Below are 15688 nucleotides of genomic sequence, written 5' to 3'. Positions count from 1 at the left end.
GGGGGGGGGGGGGGGGGGGGGGGGGGGGAAGTGAAAGGAACGGACCTGGATGCCGGTAGAATCGAAGTCCAGGACGCGAATCCTGGCGCCAACTTCCCCCAAAACCCTCACTCCATCGTTCAACGAACCGTCTCTGATCAGATCACCGGCGTCGCCTTGAAGAAAATTCACTCGATCCACGGCAATCGTCGCCTCCATCTCTCTCTGACTGCGCCTCTTGGTAAAACCCAGGAACTACCGCTTTCCCTAACGGTACATCACTGTAAACTTCCAATCACCCTACTTGATTCCGACTTTGTTCGGATTCACTGCAGTTGACGACAACCGAATGTTGACCGATGCATCGCAGTCGCCGTCACCGTGGTTGTGGCGGAGGTCAAGGAGTGTTGAGGATTATTGGGAGTACGTCTCAACTTGGTTAATTTAGTGGAAGATCATGAGTTTATAAGTGAAGAATACTATCTCTACTGGTATGAGGCTTTTTGGGAAGTCCAAAACAAAATCATAAGAGTTTATGCTCAAAGTGAACAATATCATACAATTACAGAGAGTCATGATTCCTAACATGGTATCAGAGTCATACCCTAAACTTAACCTTGTCAATAGAATCTTCAAATATCGAACAAAAAATTGTGAGCTTCGAAGATGTAGTCAAAAGTGACTAAAGTGTCGAACAAAAGGTGTACTTTATTCGAAGGCTCTAAAGAAAGGAGTCCATTCAAGAGCTCCATAAGCCTCAAGGGAAGCTTATAGTGTGCTTTGTTTGAGGGGAGGATTGTTGAGGATTATTGGAAGCGAATCCCACATAGGTTAATTTAGTAGAAGATCGTGGGTTTATAAGTGAAGAATACTATCTCCATTGGTACGAAGTCTTTTGGAGAAACCCAAAGCAAAGCCATACGAGCTTATACTCAAAATGAACAATATTATACCATTGTGAAGAGTCGTGATTCCTAACAAGGAGAAGAGAAGATACAGAAGATAACATGGTGACTGAGCATCCTAACAATTCTATAAAGGCTGAGAAAAAAGTAGAATGAAAGAGTGTGTGGAGTCCATTGGTAAGATTTAGAAACACAAACAATAATTTAGAAGGCAAGAAGAACAAAACTATTAAGACAAATCATTGCAGGATACAAACAAACACAAACAAAGGACTACTGCATGAAATCAAATAGGTACTACTTACTTCTACTCCACAGTATTCTCAGCAGCTTTTGGACTCGCAACATCAGCTTCGGGTTTTGCTGTTTCCTCGCCCCTGCGCCCATTATCTTCGACACCGAGTACGTCGTCTATCATGTCATCCTCCCCAACGTTAATATCTTCCACATCATCTTCGTCCTCGTTGTTGCTACCACCAGGGATGTTCCTTTTCTTTGGACCATGCTCAAGTCTATGGGTGTCCAATTCTTTGTCCATGGTTTCCTGCAAATTCGATACGTCGTTGTTTCCTTTTCTTGCTCTCCTTGCATTTTGCCACCTCTCCAAGTCCTTCTCAACATTAGCAATATACTGTTCTCCTATCTGTTTCTGATACTCAGATAGCTCCTCCATTCTGGAGGCTTTCCACTCCATAAAAGCCTGAAATGCATTTTTGTGATAAAAAAATGTGAACCCGGTAAAAGCTAACGTTATCGACGATGTGTATTCCCAATGGAACAATCAACAAGAAACCCCCCCACCCACAAGATGATTTAGTTCTCATAATAATCATAGAATGTAGATTAAAACATTTATTCGACTATGATAATCACTGGATTTAAATTCAAGATATTTTTCTCTCGTATCCAATGGTAAAAAAAACAGCCAACCACACTGTGGCAGCCTCGCTAAATAATTTCCCCACCACAAAAGAGTTCAGTAACAAACGAGACTCGACTATGGTTGGAATCAAACAATAAAATCAAACAAAATCTCTCAATTTGGTTGAAGGGTACATGAGTATTCAAGTAGCATTAGGTTCTTGCAAAAGAAATCCAAGTAAAATTGCCTTTTCAAGAAAATATCTAACCTCCTCTCTTCGCTGCTCGGCCAAGGTTGCGTCGTCGTCCAATGGTTTATTTGGCAAGTAATAAATTGAAGGTTCTGTCTTTGTCCTGGAAAATACAAAATTGGTGAAAATGTTCCCTCAAAATCAAAAGAGGAGTCCTATTATAAGGAAAAAGAAACCTTCGAATGTAACTTAAGTTCCAGCAGAAAAGGAAACATCCATTGGTAAGGTCAGCATTCTTTAATATCATTTTAATCAAAACCCATGAATTTAGTTCAACACTATTCATGAACAGAAACTTATCTTTGTCTCAATAAAATGTGAATATGGACACTTTTGGACCAAAATTAAAAATAACCTGCATAAATAGAAAAGTTAGATCAATGATGTAGCTCGGTAATCTCGGAAGTGATAATAGCAAATGCTTTCATGAAAATTAAACACAACCAGACCTTGTAAAATTGCAAAGTTTCTTATGGTGCTCGCTCCATCGAAGGAAAAGTAATTCCAACTTCTTTTCTTCTGCCTTGGCAGCCACGCGAGCTCTGAGCATCTAAGAAGTGGAAGATAGAAGTGGTTAAAAAAGACCAATAATTGTAGATTCAAATCTCATAAATATTTAAGTAATCTAGACTTTCATTGAATTACAAACCAGATCTCTCTTGCGTTTCTCTGCAATTTGTTCACGCTCTTGCTGCCTCAATCTTTCACTTTCCTCTCGTGCTCTTTGCTCAGCCTTTAAAAAATTATCAAAAGGAGAAATCAACCTCAAACGTACTGGGAAGTTAAATTTTACAAAAGAACATATAATAACTCACTCTTTGTAAGGAATCTGTTCTTCTCATGAAAGCTTCAGTTCCTGAAAGTTGCTTGTCTTCTTTCCTGAATCTCTGAAGATTTATACAAAGGAAATGGATCAGCACCAAAATGGTGAATATGATGCCCTAAATAAGCAACCCGCCAACCAATTATTTTACACATACCTCTAACGAATTTAACCCAAGTGCGAAGATAAGAGAGTTGTTAATAAAAAGATCATATTTTCTACCCTTTTCTCTCAAGTGCGAAAATTAGAGAATTGAAGCTGGAAAAATGATGCAAGGCATGAGGAATTTAACCCAATCAATTGTTTTACGCATACCTCTAGCGTTCCCAAAAGCTGACCCAGCATTCTCTTGTTCCTGCTAACTAAGCTAGGATCCTCATTCTTAGGCAATACCCTTGGAACATGCTCTGCAGGTGGAACTTCGAAATCCTAATAGAGAACATTAAACAGAAATGTGAGACTTCTGGTGTGCGGTGTCAAACCAAAGCATCAGTTAGATGACTAAAAGATAAAAGAATACACGGAAATTACCATCCTAGCTGCTCTTTTATTTCCATCCAATCTTAATGAACTGCTCTGCCGCAAATGATCTTGTTTCCCATCGTTCTGGTAGGCTGCATCACTTCCAGACGTTTCTTCCAGAGATGTATCCTTCACTGCATCCTTTCCTTCAGCTTCTTCATTTATCTCCCCATCCTCCTCCATCTATGCTCCAATATTTATAAGAAAATAGGAAAAAAAAATCAAAAAACCAAAAATCAAAATCAAATTAAGAAGAAAAAAAATAAAGAAAAAAGGTTATTGCTAAACTACACAAATGTACACTATGGCAGTCTTGGTTTGAAGAAAAATACGAGGCCGACCAAGCCCATTTTTCAAATTCATTAAGCTATCTCGTTTAATTCATACTCAGATCATTTCCGAGCCCATTTTTCAAATTCATTAAGCTATCTCGTTTAATTCATACTCAGTTCATTTCAGCTCGCTTGAAGGCTGTTCTTAATGTGCTCTCTCTAAACTCTTTGCTAGATATTCTATTCAAAATTTATGTTTCAATTGACATGCTTGTTACTTTTTTGTCGCAATCTTTTATTTTCCTTTCATTCACTCTCTTGCAATCTTTTATTTGAGCAATAGTCTATTTTTATTACACCAATTAGAGATTCTCTCTCTTATTCAAATAAAAATCCTAATTTAGCAACATAACCTAAGAAAGATTGCTGCACAAAAGAGATTAGACTAAGACATTAAAAAACGTTAAGAACACCCCGGCAAGAAACCCAAAGAAAAGAAATCCACTTCTGAGTCTCACCTTAACAACTGCAGACGATAGCCGCCTCTTAGCAGGTGGCTGGTCTTCAGCATCGTTCCTTTCCGCCTGAAGTGTAACATTCGAATTATCAGTATAGCGTTAAATGTTTAGAATAGAATCAACCACGAAATAATTCCTCGTGCTTTTCACCCAAATTGCCAAAGGGATTCAATTAAAATTAAAACCAAGCTCCATGAGGCAAAAGTATCGTTTCATCTAAACCAACTAGTTCATTTGCTCGAAAATAAAACTAGGCATAAGGACTAGAGAGATAGAATGCGCTTAAAATATATATAAAAGAGGAGATTATATTACAGGTCGAACAAAGCCCCGACGAGGTCCATTAGCGGCGAAGTTTCTAGGCCCAGGTCCCGGAAATCCTCCCCTCCGGAGTCCACGAGGATCACGAAGGCGTTCAGTAATCTGAAACAACATCAATGCATCGCTAGATATCCAAAAAAGGAAAAAACAAAACAAAGAAAGAACTGAACACATAGAAAAACGTGAAGAAGAAGAAGAAGAAGAAGAAGAAAGACCTCCCGTTGTTGACGTTGAAGCTCATCGATCTCCTTGCGAAGATCCTCCTCCGTTTTCTCGACGGCAGCGGCGTTACTTCCCATTGGAAAAATCTGATATGGAACTGTGACCAGAGAGGAAGAAGAAAGTAAGAACTTGAAGAGCTTTCGCCTCAGGTTCGCCAAAAACCCTTCCAAGGATTCTTTTTTATTTTATTTTTTATATTTTTTCCTCCTCGAACTCCAAAATTACGAAAAATTCAATCCAAATCCAGAACCGATCTCTCTCCTTTTCGTCCATTGCTTCCCTTTACGGCCCATTTATCCCAAAAGCACAATATGGTCCATTACGGCCCATTATCCCAAAGCCCAATATGGTCCATTACGGCCCATTTATCCCAAAGCCCAATATGGTCCATTACGGCACATTTATCCCAAAGCCCAATATGGTCCATTACGGCCCATTTATCCCAAAGCCCATTATGGTCCATTACGGCCCATTTATACCAAAGCCCAATATGGTCAATTACGGCCCATTTATCCCAAAGCCCAATATGGTCCATGACGGCACATTTATCCCAAAGCCCAATATGGTCCATTACGGCCCATTTATCCCAAAGCCCAATATGGTCCATTACGGCTCATTTATCCCAAAGCCCAATATGGTCCATTACGACCCATTATGGACAAAAGGCCGATATGGTCCATTACGGCCCAATATGCACGAACGGCGCCGTTGAATACTCGTACACAAGGAAAGGGAACGAGCGACAAAAACTTATCCAAAAAGAATTTGAAAGGAAGAGCAGAAGAGCCACTGCGTTAGGATGTGCATTGACAATGGGGTCCCACTCCGACGAAGAAAAGAAGAGAGAGAAACAGGAGGAGAGAGAAAGGGGTGGATTTTCCCGGCTCCACCACCGCATTATTGATGAACCATCGATTTTGTTTTCCCAAACGCCATCCTCCATTGCAGCGCACCTCTTCCACGTGCCATCTCACACGCTCTGAGCTTCGAATTCCCTCAGCCCCTCCTTCTTCACCCTTTAACTCAATAGCTTAATTGAATTTTGCTTGATCTCCGCCGCGATGTTGGGTGGGGGTGTTGGCGGTGGAAGTGTTTACTGGGGGACGAGAAACCAGCCCCGGAATAGTAGAGGTCTTGTTGTTATATTCGCTTGGGTTTCGATTCAGCATCGCCACTTGGATAAATTTGTAAACCTTTATGCCTCGCTTGGATGGAATTCCCTTGTTTGTTATGCCGATTTTCTCAATATGTGAGTTCTTTTTTCATCTTCATCTTGCGATTTTGTTATTTGGGTCATCGATGTTCATCTTTTTCTTCGTCTCCCAGGAGGAGAATTTTGAGTTCTTTTTGGATTCTTCATCTGGGTACTTTAGTTCTCTAATCGTATGTTCTTGGAAGAAGATTTAGCTGAAGGGTTTCTCGTTTTCATCGTCTCTAATCGTATTCTTCTGTTCCTCCTGACCACAATTCATTCAGATTTGATCCTGAAAGGGCTACATCACTGGCATTTCTTGTTATTAATGAGCTTGTTGAGGTCAGTGGCGGATGATTTCTCATAAATTTCTCATTCCTTTACATTTTTTTAGTTTAAAATCATGTAGTTTAATCTGGGTTTAAGTTTAACAGGGCAGATATGAACTCATTTGTGGTGTTGAAACCCTTACTAAATTGTACACAAAAAGCCATCATAAACTATTGTAATGAGATAGAATTCTGATTAATATCAAATTATCACGTAAGATCGTCCTGGTATTCTTTACAGGAGCTAAGGCTGAAGCTGCGTCCTATAGTTTTTGTAGCTCTAAGTGGTGCATCAAAGGCTTGTATGTGCAGGGTTTTGCAGGTGCTTAGTTCAATTACGTAGAATTCCTTAGTTTTCTATTTATATCCTTATTGAATTTCTAATGTTCTTGCAACTTTCACGTTGTCAATACATTTACTACATGAATTGCAGATTATCGAGGGAAGATGTGGCAGCCCACTTTACATGGTTAGCTTGCCATTCTTTTAGATTTTCCAAGTTTCTCTTGTAAAAAAAAGCTTCCTTGTGATATCGATTCGAATTGAAATCGGACTGGCGATTGACAGTTTCCTCATTTCTTTTTAATGTGAAGACTGAATGTCAAATGATCCGAACTTGTGTTTCCGGGCACATCTACGATTCCAGTCCTGTCGAGCTTATAAGCGACTTGGGTGCTCGATTCGCCATACATCCAGCTATTTTGAAAATGCCTGGATCATCTCAACTTATCTCCTGGCTTGCAAAAGGCGTATCTTCTGGTCTCGATGCTCTATATCTTACTAGGTTTGATTCACAGCGTGATGAGTATTGGCGGACGCTGTGCTCTTCTGTTGTAAGCTTCCGAGTTTATGCTTAGTTTCCTGAAGTTCGTTTCATATTCATGAGTTTATAAGTTCTCTTGATTTTATCAGAACATTGGTGCTCCGTTTCTCATTATGTGCTCCGAAAAGGATGATCGTGCTCCATATGAAGTTATTGGTAATTTCACCAAGAGTATTCAAGAATTGGGGGCTGATGTCCAGCTGATAAAATTCAATGGCTCCCCACATTTGGGTTTGTCTCAAACTGACTCTACCTTTTAGTACTTTCATTTAAAACAAAGGCATAGTTTCTGTAACTTCATATGCGTGTACTTTTATCTCCAACGAGCAGCTCGCCTTTTAATGCAAGTCAAAATATATGGTTGCTAGGTTGGTTAGATGCGGTTAATGAGAATAGTAATTCATTGTTCTTAACAATAGGGTCCGGTGATGTAACAACCCAAGTTCACCGCTAGCAAATATTATCCTCTTTGGGCTTTCTCTTTCGGACTTCCCCTCAAGGCTTTTAAACCGTGTTTGCTAGGGTGGGCTTTCCCTTTCGGGCTTACCCTCAAGGTTTTTAAACCGTGTCTACAAGGGAGAGGTTTCCAATCCCTTCTAAAGAATTCTTCGTTCCCCTCTCCAACCGATGTGGGATCTCACAATCCACCCCCCTTCATGGCTTACTGTCCTCGTTGGTACATCGCCCGTTGTCTGGCTCTGATACCATTTATAACAGCCCAATCCCACCGCTAGCAAATATTGTCCTCTTTGGGCTTTCCCTTTCGGACTTCCCCTCAAGACTTTTAAACCACATCTACTAGGGTGGGTTTTCCCTTTTGGGCTTCCCCTTAAGGTTTTGAAACCGTGTCTACAAGGGAGAGGTTTCCAATCCCTTCTAAAAAATTCTTCGTTCCCCTCTCCAACCGATGTGGGATCTCACAATCCACCCCCCTTCGGGACCCAGCGTCCTTGCTAGCACACCGTCCAATATCCACCCCCCTTCAGGCCCAACGTCCTTGCTAGCACACTGTCCAGTATCCACCCCCTTCGTGGCTTACTATAAATGTTATGTCCTTTTATTTTCTGTTGATGGAGATTGTTATGTCCTTTTATTTTCTGTTGATGGAGATTGTTATGTCCTTTTATTTTCTGTTGATGGAGATTGTTATGTCCTTTTATTTTCTGTTGATGGAGATGGGAGGGTAGTTGATCTATGTGGGTCAATCAAATATTAGGAGGAACCTGTTTTCAAGTGATATATGTTCATCATATGTGATATCTGTTTCATGTCAGGTCACTACAAGAACTACCCAGCTCAGTACAGAGCTGCTGTGACTATATTTCTTGAGAAGGCGTCATCTGTTTATTCCCAAAAGATCCAGCAATTCAAAGGAGAAAGAAGAGGCGTGGAAGATGATGAAATGCCTGAATTGATATGTGATCTTCAGAATGCAGCTGTTAATTCAAATCAGAGTTTTAGAAGAGTAGCAGTTGGACCAAGCGACCACTTCTTCTTGCCAAGCTCAGCTGATTCCCACGATCATCGGGAGCATCCTTCCTCCCCCAATCCAAAAGAAAGAACGTCTCCGCTTTCAAGCCCTACAGGCATCAGTGCACATAGCGTCCTCGGCCAATTCCTCTTTGATGTTTGTGTGCCCAAAAATGTTGAAGGTTGGGATATAAAGTTCCATGGCTCTCTAAACGGACAACCACTCGCTTCAGCTCGCAGGCACTCATCTTTTCCCGGTACAAAGTTTATCCGTCGCTCTAGACTATGACATAGAATAGGCTGCAAGCTTCGAATTCATCTAACCTCTAGCTTTCGAGGCATTAGTAGCACATCTAATTTAAACGCTAGACAGAGAATCCCTCCCTCCCTTATGAGGACGAAAGGAAAAGTCTGGATCATCGTCGTGGGCTCGAATACTAGAAAAATAGCTCTATCGTGCGATAGGGTACGTCGTGGCCTCTAGTTCGTTGATGGGTTAGAGATGTGTTATACTGTATTAACAGAGTGTTGATGGTATTGAGGAAGGGATTTTTGTTGATAGGGTTTTAGTGTACAGAAGGTTAAGTGTAAAAAGGGAACCTCCTCTATGTTCAGACTCTCTCCTCACTTGGATGTTTGAATAATGTATATACTTAAACTGAACAAACAACATATATTTGATTTTGAACACACATATTTCTGAAACTTCAGTGTTAGTGATATCAGGCTGTTGTTTATGCTCTTGCCTGACATATGGGATTGATATCATTAACATGCTTCTTCTGCCACCATGACATACAAACCTTGATTCGAAAATGCTTCATATTTTAAAACCAGTTCAAAATTCAACAACCATAATCTACGTATTAAGTTTATGTCACAACCAACAAAAAAAAAAAAAAAATAGGCCGAAACATACGTAGACACGTCAAAAAAGACTCGAATTTAGATAAGATTTCTGAAAGTCTTCACCTCGTTCTCACCGATGTCTTGGTCATCCTGTATTCCATGCTATCTGAAAAGAAAATTAAAGGAAGTGGACAGTTGGGCTTGTGGTAGTAGGGATGATATTCGTTAACAAGACTGATGCTCTACCATTGAGCTATAGAGGCTATTTGTTTTAATTAAAATATATTTTCTATATTTAAATTATATAAGACTGTGACGTAAGGGTACAATATTAAATATATATATATATATATATATGGTCTATAGATTAACACAATGGTAGAAAAAAATAAAAACTAATTATAAATACATTAAAAAAAAAACAATAGTATAATTTGGGCATAGTTAAAGCTATTAAGAGATATATCATCAAGTTGGAATCTTTTTATTAAATTAAAAAATTATATCATTTAGTTTAAAAATTATGACTTTTTTTAATTTATAAAAAAATAATAAAAGTGAATAGTTTAATGAATTATTTTATACTTAAAAAAAGAATTACAAGTTTTAAAAGTACACTACATCTCCCATTATTAATATTTATATGAGAGTTTACATCGTAAATTTTTATTAAAAAAAATGCCTGCAAATATTCTAAAAATGATAAAATAATTTAAAGCACATTCTAAATTGCAAGACCAAATATACTAAGTTCTTAGTATATAGTAATCACTTTATTTCATTTATAATTTGTAAAAAGTAGTTTTATAAATATGAGCTTCATCACTAAACATAAAAAATTCTTCCTACTTACTAATCTCAAATTACACAAAATTAACTCATGAGTCAAATAATTCAGTAGAGCGTGTATGAACACATTTCCTTACATATTTGGAGAAGATAAGAACATGAATATAGTTCAATAGCAATTGACCTACAATCTTTTTCACTTGAGACATTTATGATATTAATAAAAATAAAGGATACGGGGTTGAAAATGAACATTAATCTCTTTAAATTAGACTAAAATAAATAATGTACGAGCAACGTTCATGTACGATCATTCTACCATCATTTTAAATAGACAGTCACAGAATTCCTCAGCACATGCTTTAGAATAAATGAGCCTCGACCATTCCCACATTAGTACCTTTTATTTTTCAACAAAGAAAATGGGATTTATTGGTCATATAAGAGATTTCCCCGCAAAGGTTTTGGATGTTTTGGGCTTCACAGCAAGAGTTAGCTTTGGTTCTCTTCTGGCACTGACGATCCAAAGTTAGAACTTTGTTGGTAGCATATTTCAGGTTCAGAGCTTTGATTTGTGTTCGATGAAGGTTGGATCAATGCAAACAACAACCTGTTTTTGTTACCCAAAATGTTTTTCAGGAATATTTAGATTAAAGAAAAAAAACTATTTAGAAGTTCATAAATTATCAACATTGGTTCAAAGAAAGAGAAAGCCCATACCTTGCCAACACTTTTGCCTGAATGCAGATATTCAACGGCGTCTACAACGGATTGCACGCCTAAAAATCTTTTTGGATCCACACGAACCTGTAAAGAAACTTTGAATCAATGGGATTTCTTTTATCATCGAGGTAGAAAGAAGTTACAAATGTTTTACAATAAGAATTTTGTTAAATTACAAATTTAATCTATAAACTTTAAAGTTGTTCAAAGAAATAAGATGGGCTTCTAAGTATATAAATCATTGCCAAGTGAGGACGGAATCCCACAAATATTGACACCATAAAGCTGCAGTACAAAGCAGAGCTTAAGCAATACCTTCAGCTTGCCTGAGGAGAAGAGATGAAATAGCTTATCCAAATGTTGCTGCCAGAGGTGAGCATATTGTATGAGGAAGAACCCAGCCTGAAGATTAAGTAAGAACTTGTCGTGAAATTGAATGACAAAATTACTGCACAAGTAGTAGATAGAAGCAGGGTAGAGACAGGAAGAATGATTTCATTTTCCATAATTTTCGTCTTTTACGACGAAGTAGAATAGGTTCATGTGCTATCTGGAAAAGGTAGTGCAGAACTAGAGTTAGCTAGATATTTTTATGTAGTACTTAAGGTGAGGACGTTGCAGTACATTGATGGAGGGGGTGTTCATATGATATTAAAGAAATATAAGATATAACAGTCATCATGGAATGATATGGAAACATACAATAGTTTGGCTCTTTTTTAGAATTTTCTCGCAAAGTCCTGGGTAATTTGATGGCTCCCACCCGTGTTCTCCTTGATACTGCGATGAAAACGAAACAATACAAAAGGACATTCAAAAAAAGGAGAAAGATACTTAATAATTTTGAGAATAATACACGTGGGGTGGACCTATGAACAACAAAATTACAAATTATATTTCTAAACAATTAGGATGCTGAAAGATAGAGGAAAATTTTCACTTGAACGTTTAGAAGTTCATGTGGATCCTCAACAATTATTTATGATATATCAAAGTAAAATATTGATTCAAGTGGTCTTAAATTCAATTTGTGAAACTCATGTTAGCTTCAGTAACACCCACATTTAATCTACCAAGCGAAATTTTACCACATGGAAAAATAGAGATTTTCATTCAAATTTCACATTGATTGGCGAGAAATATATTTCGGCTCGGTTAATATTGATTGGCATTGAAAATATAAACTGGTGCAGATTTCACAACAATGAAAATACAGCATTCCTACAGTTGAAATATTCCAGTAACAAAAGCAGTCAAGAACAAAGCAACAGGATGGACATAGGATTTCTAGAAAACTAACCTGTGAGATCATTCCGATCACAACTAGTCGTCCATAGGTAGCCAATGCATTCAGACACAAACTAAACATATCGCCTCCAACTGACTCATAGATGATATCAACGCCTTTAGGATACTCCGTCTTTAGAACCTGGCGAACTAAGAACTGTAAATATACCCCTCCCGAACTCAATGACTAAAGTTGAAAGGAAAACTAGCTTCTTGGAATGTATCCCCACCACAAAAACAATGATTTCCCACCATTATCTAGGCTGTGTGAAAAGTATTGTTTTTTAATGAGACATGGGGGAAATCAATATAATTAGAAACGAGGAAAGTACAGATTGTCCATATTATTGTTCTAGATCTAACTCACAAGAAAAGCTTTCCTTTCGGTTTCAACTTAGCACCTGCTAAACAATAAGACTCGGAAAAAGGATAATGAAAAACTTAAAAATGTTTTTGGAAACGTACAGTTTTGATGTCTTCAGATCTGTAATCTATAACTCGATCAACTCCCAATTCTTTCAAAAGCGTGGCCTTGTCCTTACCTCCACATGTTGCAACAACCTTATTTCCAGCTAACTTGGCAAGCTGTACATTAGGAAATAATGTGAAATGAATGACATCTATCTAACAACTGAAATTAGTAATTATCACAAATGTCAGGAAAGGTAGAAACAGATTGAGCAAGGAGGAGACCTAAAAGGAATTTTCTCATATGACTAAATAAAAGAATTTAAATCTACACACAATTGAGATATTTCTTCACATCGTTCTAGGAAAATTACATTATATGTTAAACAAAGTGAAATGACGCTAGTACTAGAGCGATAGGCAATTATATACCTGGACAGCGAATTGCCCAGTTCCTCCAGCAGCAGCAGTAACAAGAACAACCTTTCCAGATTCCATTTGCCCTGCCTAGATCAATGGTGAAAAAAATTATCAGCATGCAGAAGAACCAATAGTCTGAGAGAAGCATAAAATGATCAGACCATCACATAAAGAATTTTGTGCAAAAAGTCGGAAGTTGATAAGATTTGTTTGTAGAAAATGTAAATAAATCTGTCAGAAGAAGGAAATGGTCACAATTTTCAGAAAAAACCTTTTTTAGAGCAATTGATGCCGTTAGTCCTGAAGTCAGCATGGCAACAACTTCTGGATCAGGTCTTGCAACAGGAAGGACATGTTTTGAATGTATCTATTCAGGTGAAACCAAAAGCATCAATAACCACAGAGATAGTTGTCAGTACAAATTTCAAACATTGACATATGCAATAATCTCTCTCTCTCTCTCTTTTATTTATTATTATTTTTTTCTTATGAAAATGATCAACAAGCTAACTCCCGAGAGTGAGATGGAAGAGGAAAAAAATTGAAAAAAAAAAAAAGAGAGAGAGAGAGAGCCATCAAGCTAAAGGATTAGGGAACAACAACACAAAGAAACCAAAGGCTCCACTGAAACAACTAAAAAACATAACTCATATACAATCAAAATCACCTTACAATAGTGAGATTGAAATAATTGGAAACAAATTATGCATAACGATGAGAAAATCATCCCAAGCCTCAATTATTGAGCCAAAGTTTTTAAGAGAACTTTACTGTGACGAACTCTGCATAACTTCCAAATGTCATCATTGCGGCAGGAGTTCCAACTTTCAGGTGAGTGACAGAATCACCAACTGCTGCAATTATACCCACGCCCTGCAATGAAAATTAATTTTATTATTTAAAGAAATTAAGTACAATAGTAGGAAGCAGTGGTTTTATTAACCTAAAATTAAACAGTCAACCCGAGACCTCAAATCCAGCATCTAATGGAAGGAGAGAGTGAAGATCTTGGTTGCTGCTACCGAAATAATGACCTGAGCTGAAATTTACCTGTAAATTATACCACCAGTTAGAGGAGAAACAAGATCTTTGTACACATTATTACAGTAATAGAACCTGGGGGTGGGACATAACAGTCCTTCAAGCTGTGAGAGTAGAAATGATAAGAGTGCAAATAATTGGAAAACAAAAGTACTATATGTCACGACATGATGCATTTGACCTTTTTCCTAATTTTTAACCAATCATGTTGTTTATGTTAATAACAAAAGTCTTTTTCTTCTAAAGACGGCAGTTTTCCAGCAACCTTTTTCTTCCAACCACGTTAATAAAATAATTAATTTTTTTTACAAAAAATTGATTCAAGAATTCCAACACGGTAATGCAACTATTCACATCAATATTAGTAACACTATAGGTATGTACTTTGACAGTAAGGAGAGGATCGTTTAAGCATGAGGATTATATTTAGGACTCAGAAAGTAAATTCTGAATATACACAGGTGATCTGGTCTCAATATCACCAAACTAACATCATTCATACGTATAAAAGTTGGTGATTTGAAGAAGCCTTCAGTGTCTGAGTTAAGAGTAAAAATACATCTGTCTAGGAGAATTATCCTTGGAAGTTTTGTCGCCAGAAAGAACCTCATTCTTATAAAATGAAGGAGCAGCTACAACTAATAGGGGTCAGTAAGGTTTTCAAACAAGAAAAATGTAAACGAAAAGGAACATAGGAAGTGGTTGTGAAAATTCAGCATGAAGAAAATGGTAAACACTATAAGACAATAAAATTTATTGAAACTTTGAGATTTTGAAACTTACATCGCTTGCATTTACGCCAGCATATATGATTTTCACGAGAACATGATCTGGTCTGATGGGTAGTCTCAATGGTGCACGCACGATGCAAGTTGCTCCACGAAAATTGTGGCTCAGAGTATGAACAACTCTAGAAGAATAATTAAATGAAAATGTAAGCGATTATTGATCAGTGATGCACGACTAGATCAACTAAAAACATAGCAGCCAACATGCTACAACAAAGACATGGTATTGGCACATAATCTGATATTGTTATTCATATATGTCCACCCAAATCATAGACATCAAAGATGAAATGATGCATGACGTTGCACTTCAGTCAACTGTATATCAATTTTCAAAACAACCATATCAAAATTCATCCTTCATAAAATTGAATCTATTAGTAGACAAAGGAATTTCAAAATGAGCTGCAATTCAGATAATCTCAAACCAAAATAGGGCGAAAGCATAGAGTATTACGCACACTTTCTCACAACTTTGGGGAACATCAATTTTCTGAAAAAATGTCGATGAAGATTTTTTTCTTGAACTCGAGGAAGGAAGCAAGTATTTTGCTTCTTCTGTAGGGGTGGGCCAGTACTCCATCCCTCTGCGATTTGTAATCCACAGGCATGAACCAGCTTTGCTCTCATCAGTGATTAGTTCAAACGCACCTAAAAAGCATTTGAGCATGGAATATTAGAATCTGACTTTCATTGGAAAATGCACGGAGAAGAGTTTGATTTGCAACATCCTTCTGACATGTTTAACTAGATACACACGATGAGATTAATTACAAGTGTACTAATTCTTGAGAAACAAAGGAAGGCCTTTTCTATAAATCTCAGATCCAAAGAGTCTTTTGTGGTCTTCTAAAATTATGCTGTCTTTTTTCTCTTCTTTCCCCCCCCCCCCCCC

General features: G+C 37.6%; 3 protein-coding genes across 3 annotated transcripts in view; 1 reads left to right on the top strand and 2 right to left on the bottom strand.

Moving 5' to 3' along the window:
• Positions 1-994: 994 nt before the first annotated feature.
• On the bottom strand, positions 995-4854 carry LOC111482972 (pinin). Its single transcript, XM_023129024.1, has 10 exons — positions 4668-4854; positions 4447-4554; positions 4132-4197; positions 3351-3524; positions 3135-3248; positions 2812-2883; positions 2646-2729; positions 2446-2546; positions 2015-2099; positions 995-1584 (listed from the first exon to the last, which is right to left on the bottom strand). The coding sequence occupies exons 1-10, from the start codon at positions 4749-4751 to the stop codon at positions 1192-1194; spliced, it is 1281 nt and encodes a 426-aa protein (XP_022984792.1). The 5' UTR covers positions 4752-4854; the 3' UTR covers positions 995-1191.
• A 632-nt stretch (positions 4855-5486) lies between these two features.
• On the top strand, positions 5487-9193 carry LOC111482897. Its single transcript, XM_023128927.1, has 7 exons — positions 5487-5923; positions 6151-6208; positions 6437-6517; positions 6629-6664; positions 6789-7028; positions 7108-7249; positions 8293-9193. Exons 1-7 carry the CDS (start codon positions 5736-5738, stop codon positions 8775-8777), a joined length of 1230 nt encoding a protein of 409 aa, XP_022984695.1. The 5' UTR covers positions 5487-5735; the 3' UTR covers positions 8778-9193.
• A 1174-nt stretch (positions 9194-10367) lies between these two features.
• LOC111482894 (prostaglandin reductase-3-like) overlaps positions 10368-15688 on the bottom strand; it is a 10280-nt gene continuing 4959 nt past the window's right edge. The window contains exons 7-18 of the mRNA XM_023128923.1: positions 15255-15444; positions 14789-14915; positions 13934-14014; positions 13736-13837; positions 13236-13331; positions 12977-13051; positions 12602-12721; positions 12150-12278; positions 11552-11629; positions 11165-11251; positions 10847-10933; positions 10368-10736 (exon numbers count right to left, since the gene is read on the bottom strand). Coding sequence (XP_022984691.1) covers positions 10686-10736; positions 10847-10933; positions 11165-11251; positions 11552-11629; positions 12150-12278; positions 12602-12721; positions 12977-13051; positions 13236-13331; positions 13736-13837; positions 13934-14014; positions 14789-14915; positions 15255-15444 — 1223 coding nt within the window. The 3' untranslated portion in view covers positions 10368-10685. The remainder of the gene's footprint in view (positions 10737-10846; positions 10934-11164; positions 11252-11551; positions 11630-12149; positions 12279-12601; positions 12722-12976; positions 13052-13235; positions 13332-13735; positions 13838-13933; positions 14015-14788; positions 14916-15254; positions 15445-15688) is intronic.

Source organism: Cucurbita maxima, unplaced genomic scaffold (assembly GCF_002738345.1).
Source record: "Cucurbita maxima cultivar Rimu unplaced genomic scaffold, Cmax_1.0 Cma_Scf00008, whole genome shotgun sequence".
Taxonomy (NCBI): domain Eukaryota; kingdom Viridiplantae; phylum Streptophyta; class Magnoliopsida; order Cucurbitales; family Cucurbitaceae; genus Cucurbita; species Cucurbita maxima.
This window is presented reverse-complemented; position numbering and strand designations above follow the sequence as displayed.

Bases quoted from the DNA above. Each gene is read 5' to 3' on its own strand.
- LOC111482897 (XM_023128927.1), top strand. From the start codon at position 5,736: ATGTTGGGTGGGGGTGTTGGCGGTGGAAGTGTTTACTGGGGGACGAGA. The intron at 6,518-6,628 runs GTGCTTAGTTCA...CATGAATTGCAG, and splicing joins GTATGTGCAGGGTTTTGCAG to ATTATCGAGGGAAGATGTGG. The intron at 7,250-8,292 runs GTTTGTCTCAAA...GTTTCATGTCAG, and splicing joins CAATGGCTCCCCACATTTGG to GTCACTACAAGAACTACCCA.
- LOC111482972 (XM_023129024.1), bottom strand. From the start codon at position 4,751: ATGGGAAGTAACGCCGCTGCCGTCGAGAAAACGGAGGAGGATCTTCGC. The intron at 3,525-4,131 runs GTGAGACTCAGA...ATTGGAGCATAG, and splicing joins TATCGTCTGCAGTTGTTAAG to ATGGAGGAGGATGGGGAGAT. The intron at 1,585-2,014 runs GTTAGATATTTT...AATGCATTTCAG, and splicing joins CCGAGCAGCGAAGAGAGGAG to GCTTTTATGGAGTGGAAAGC.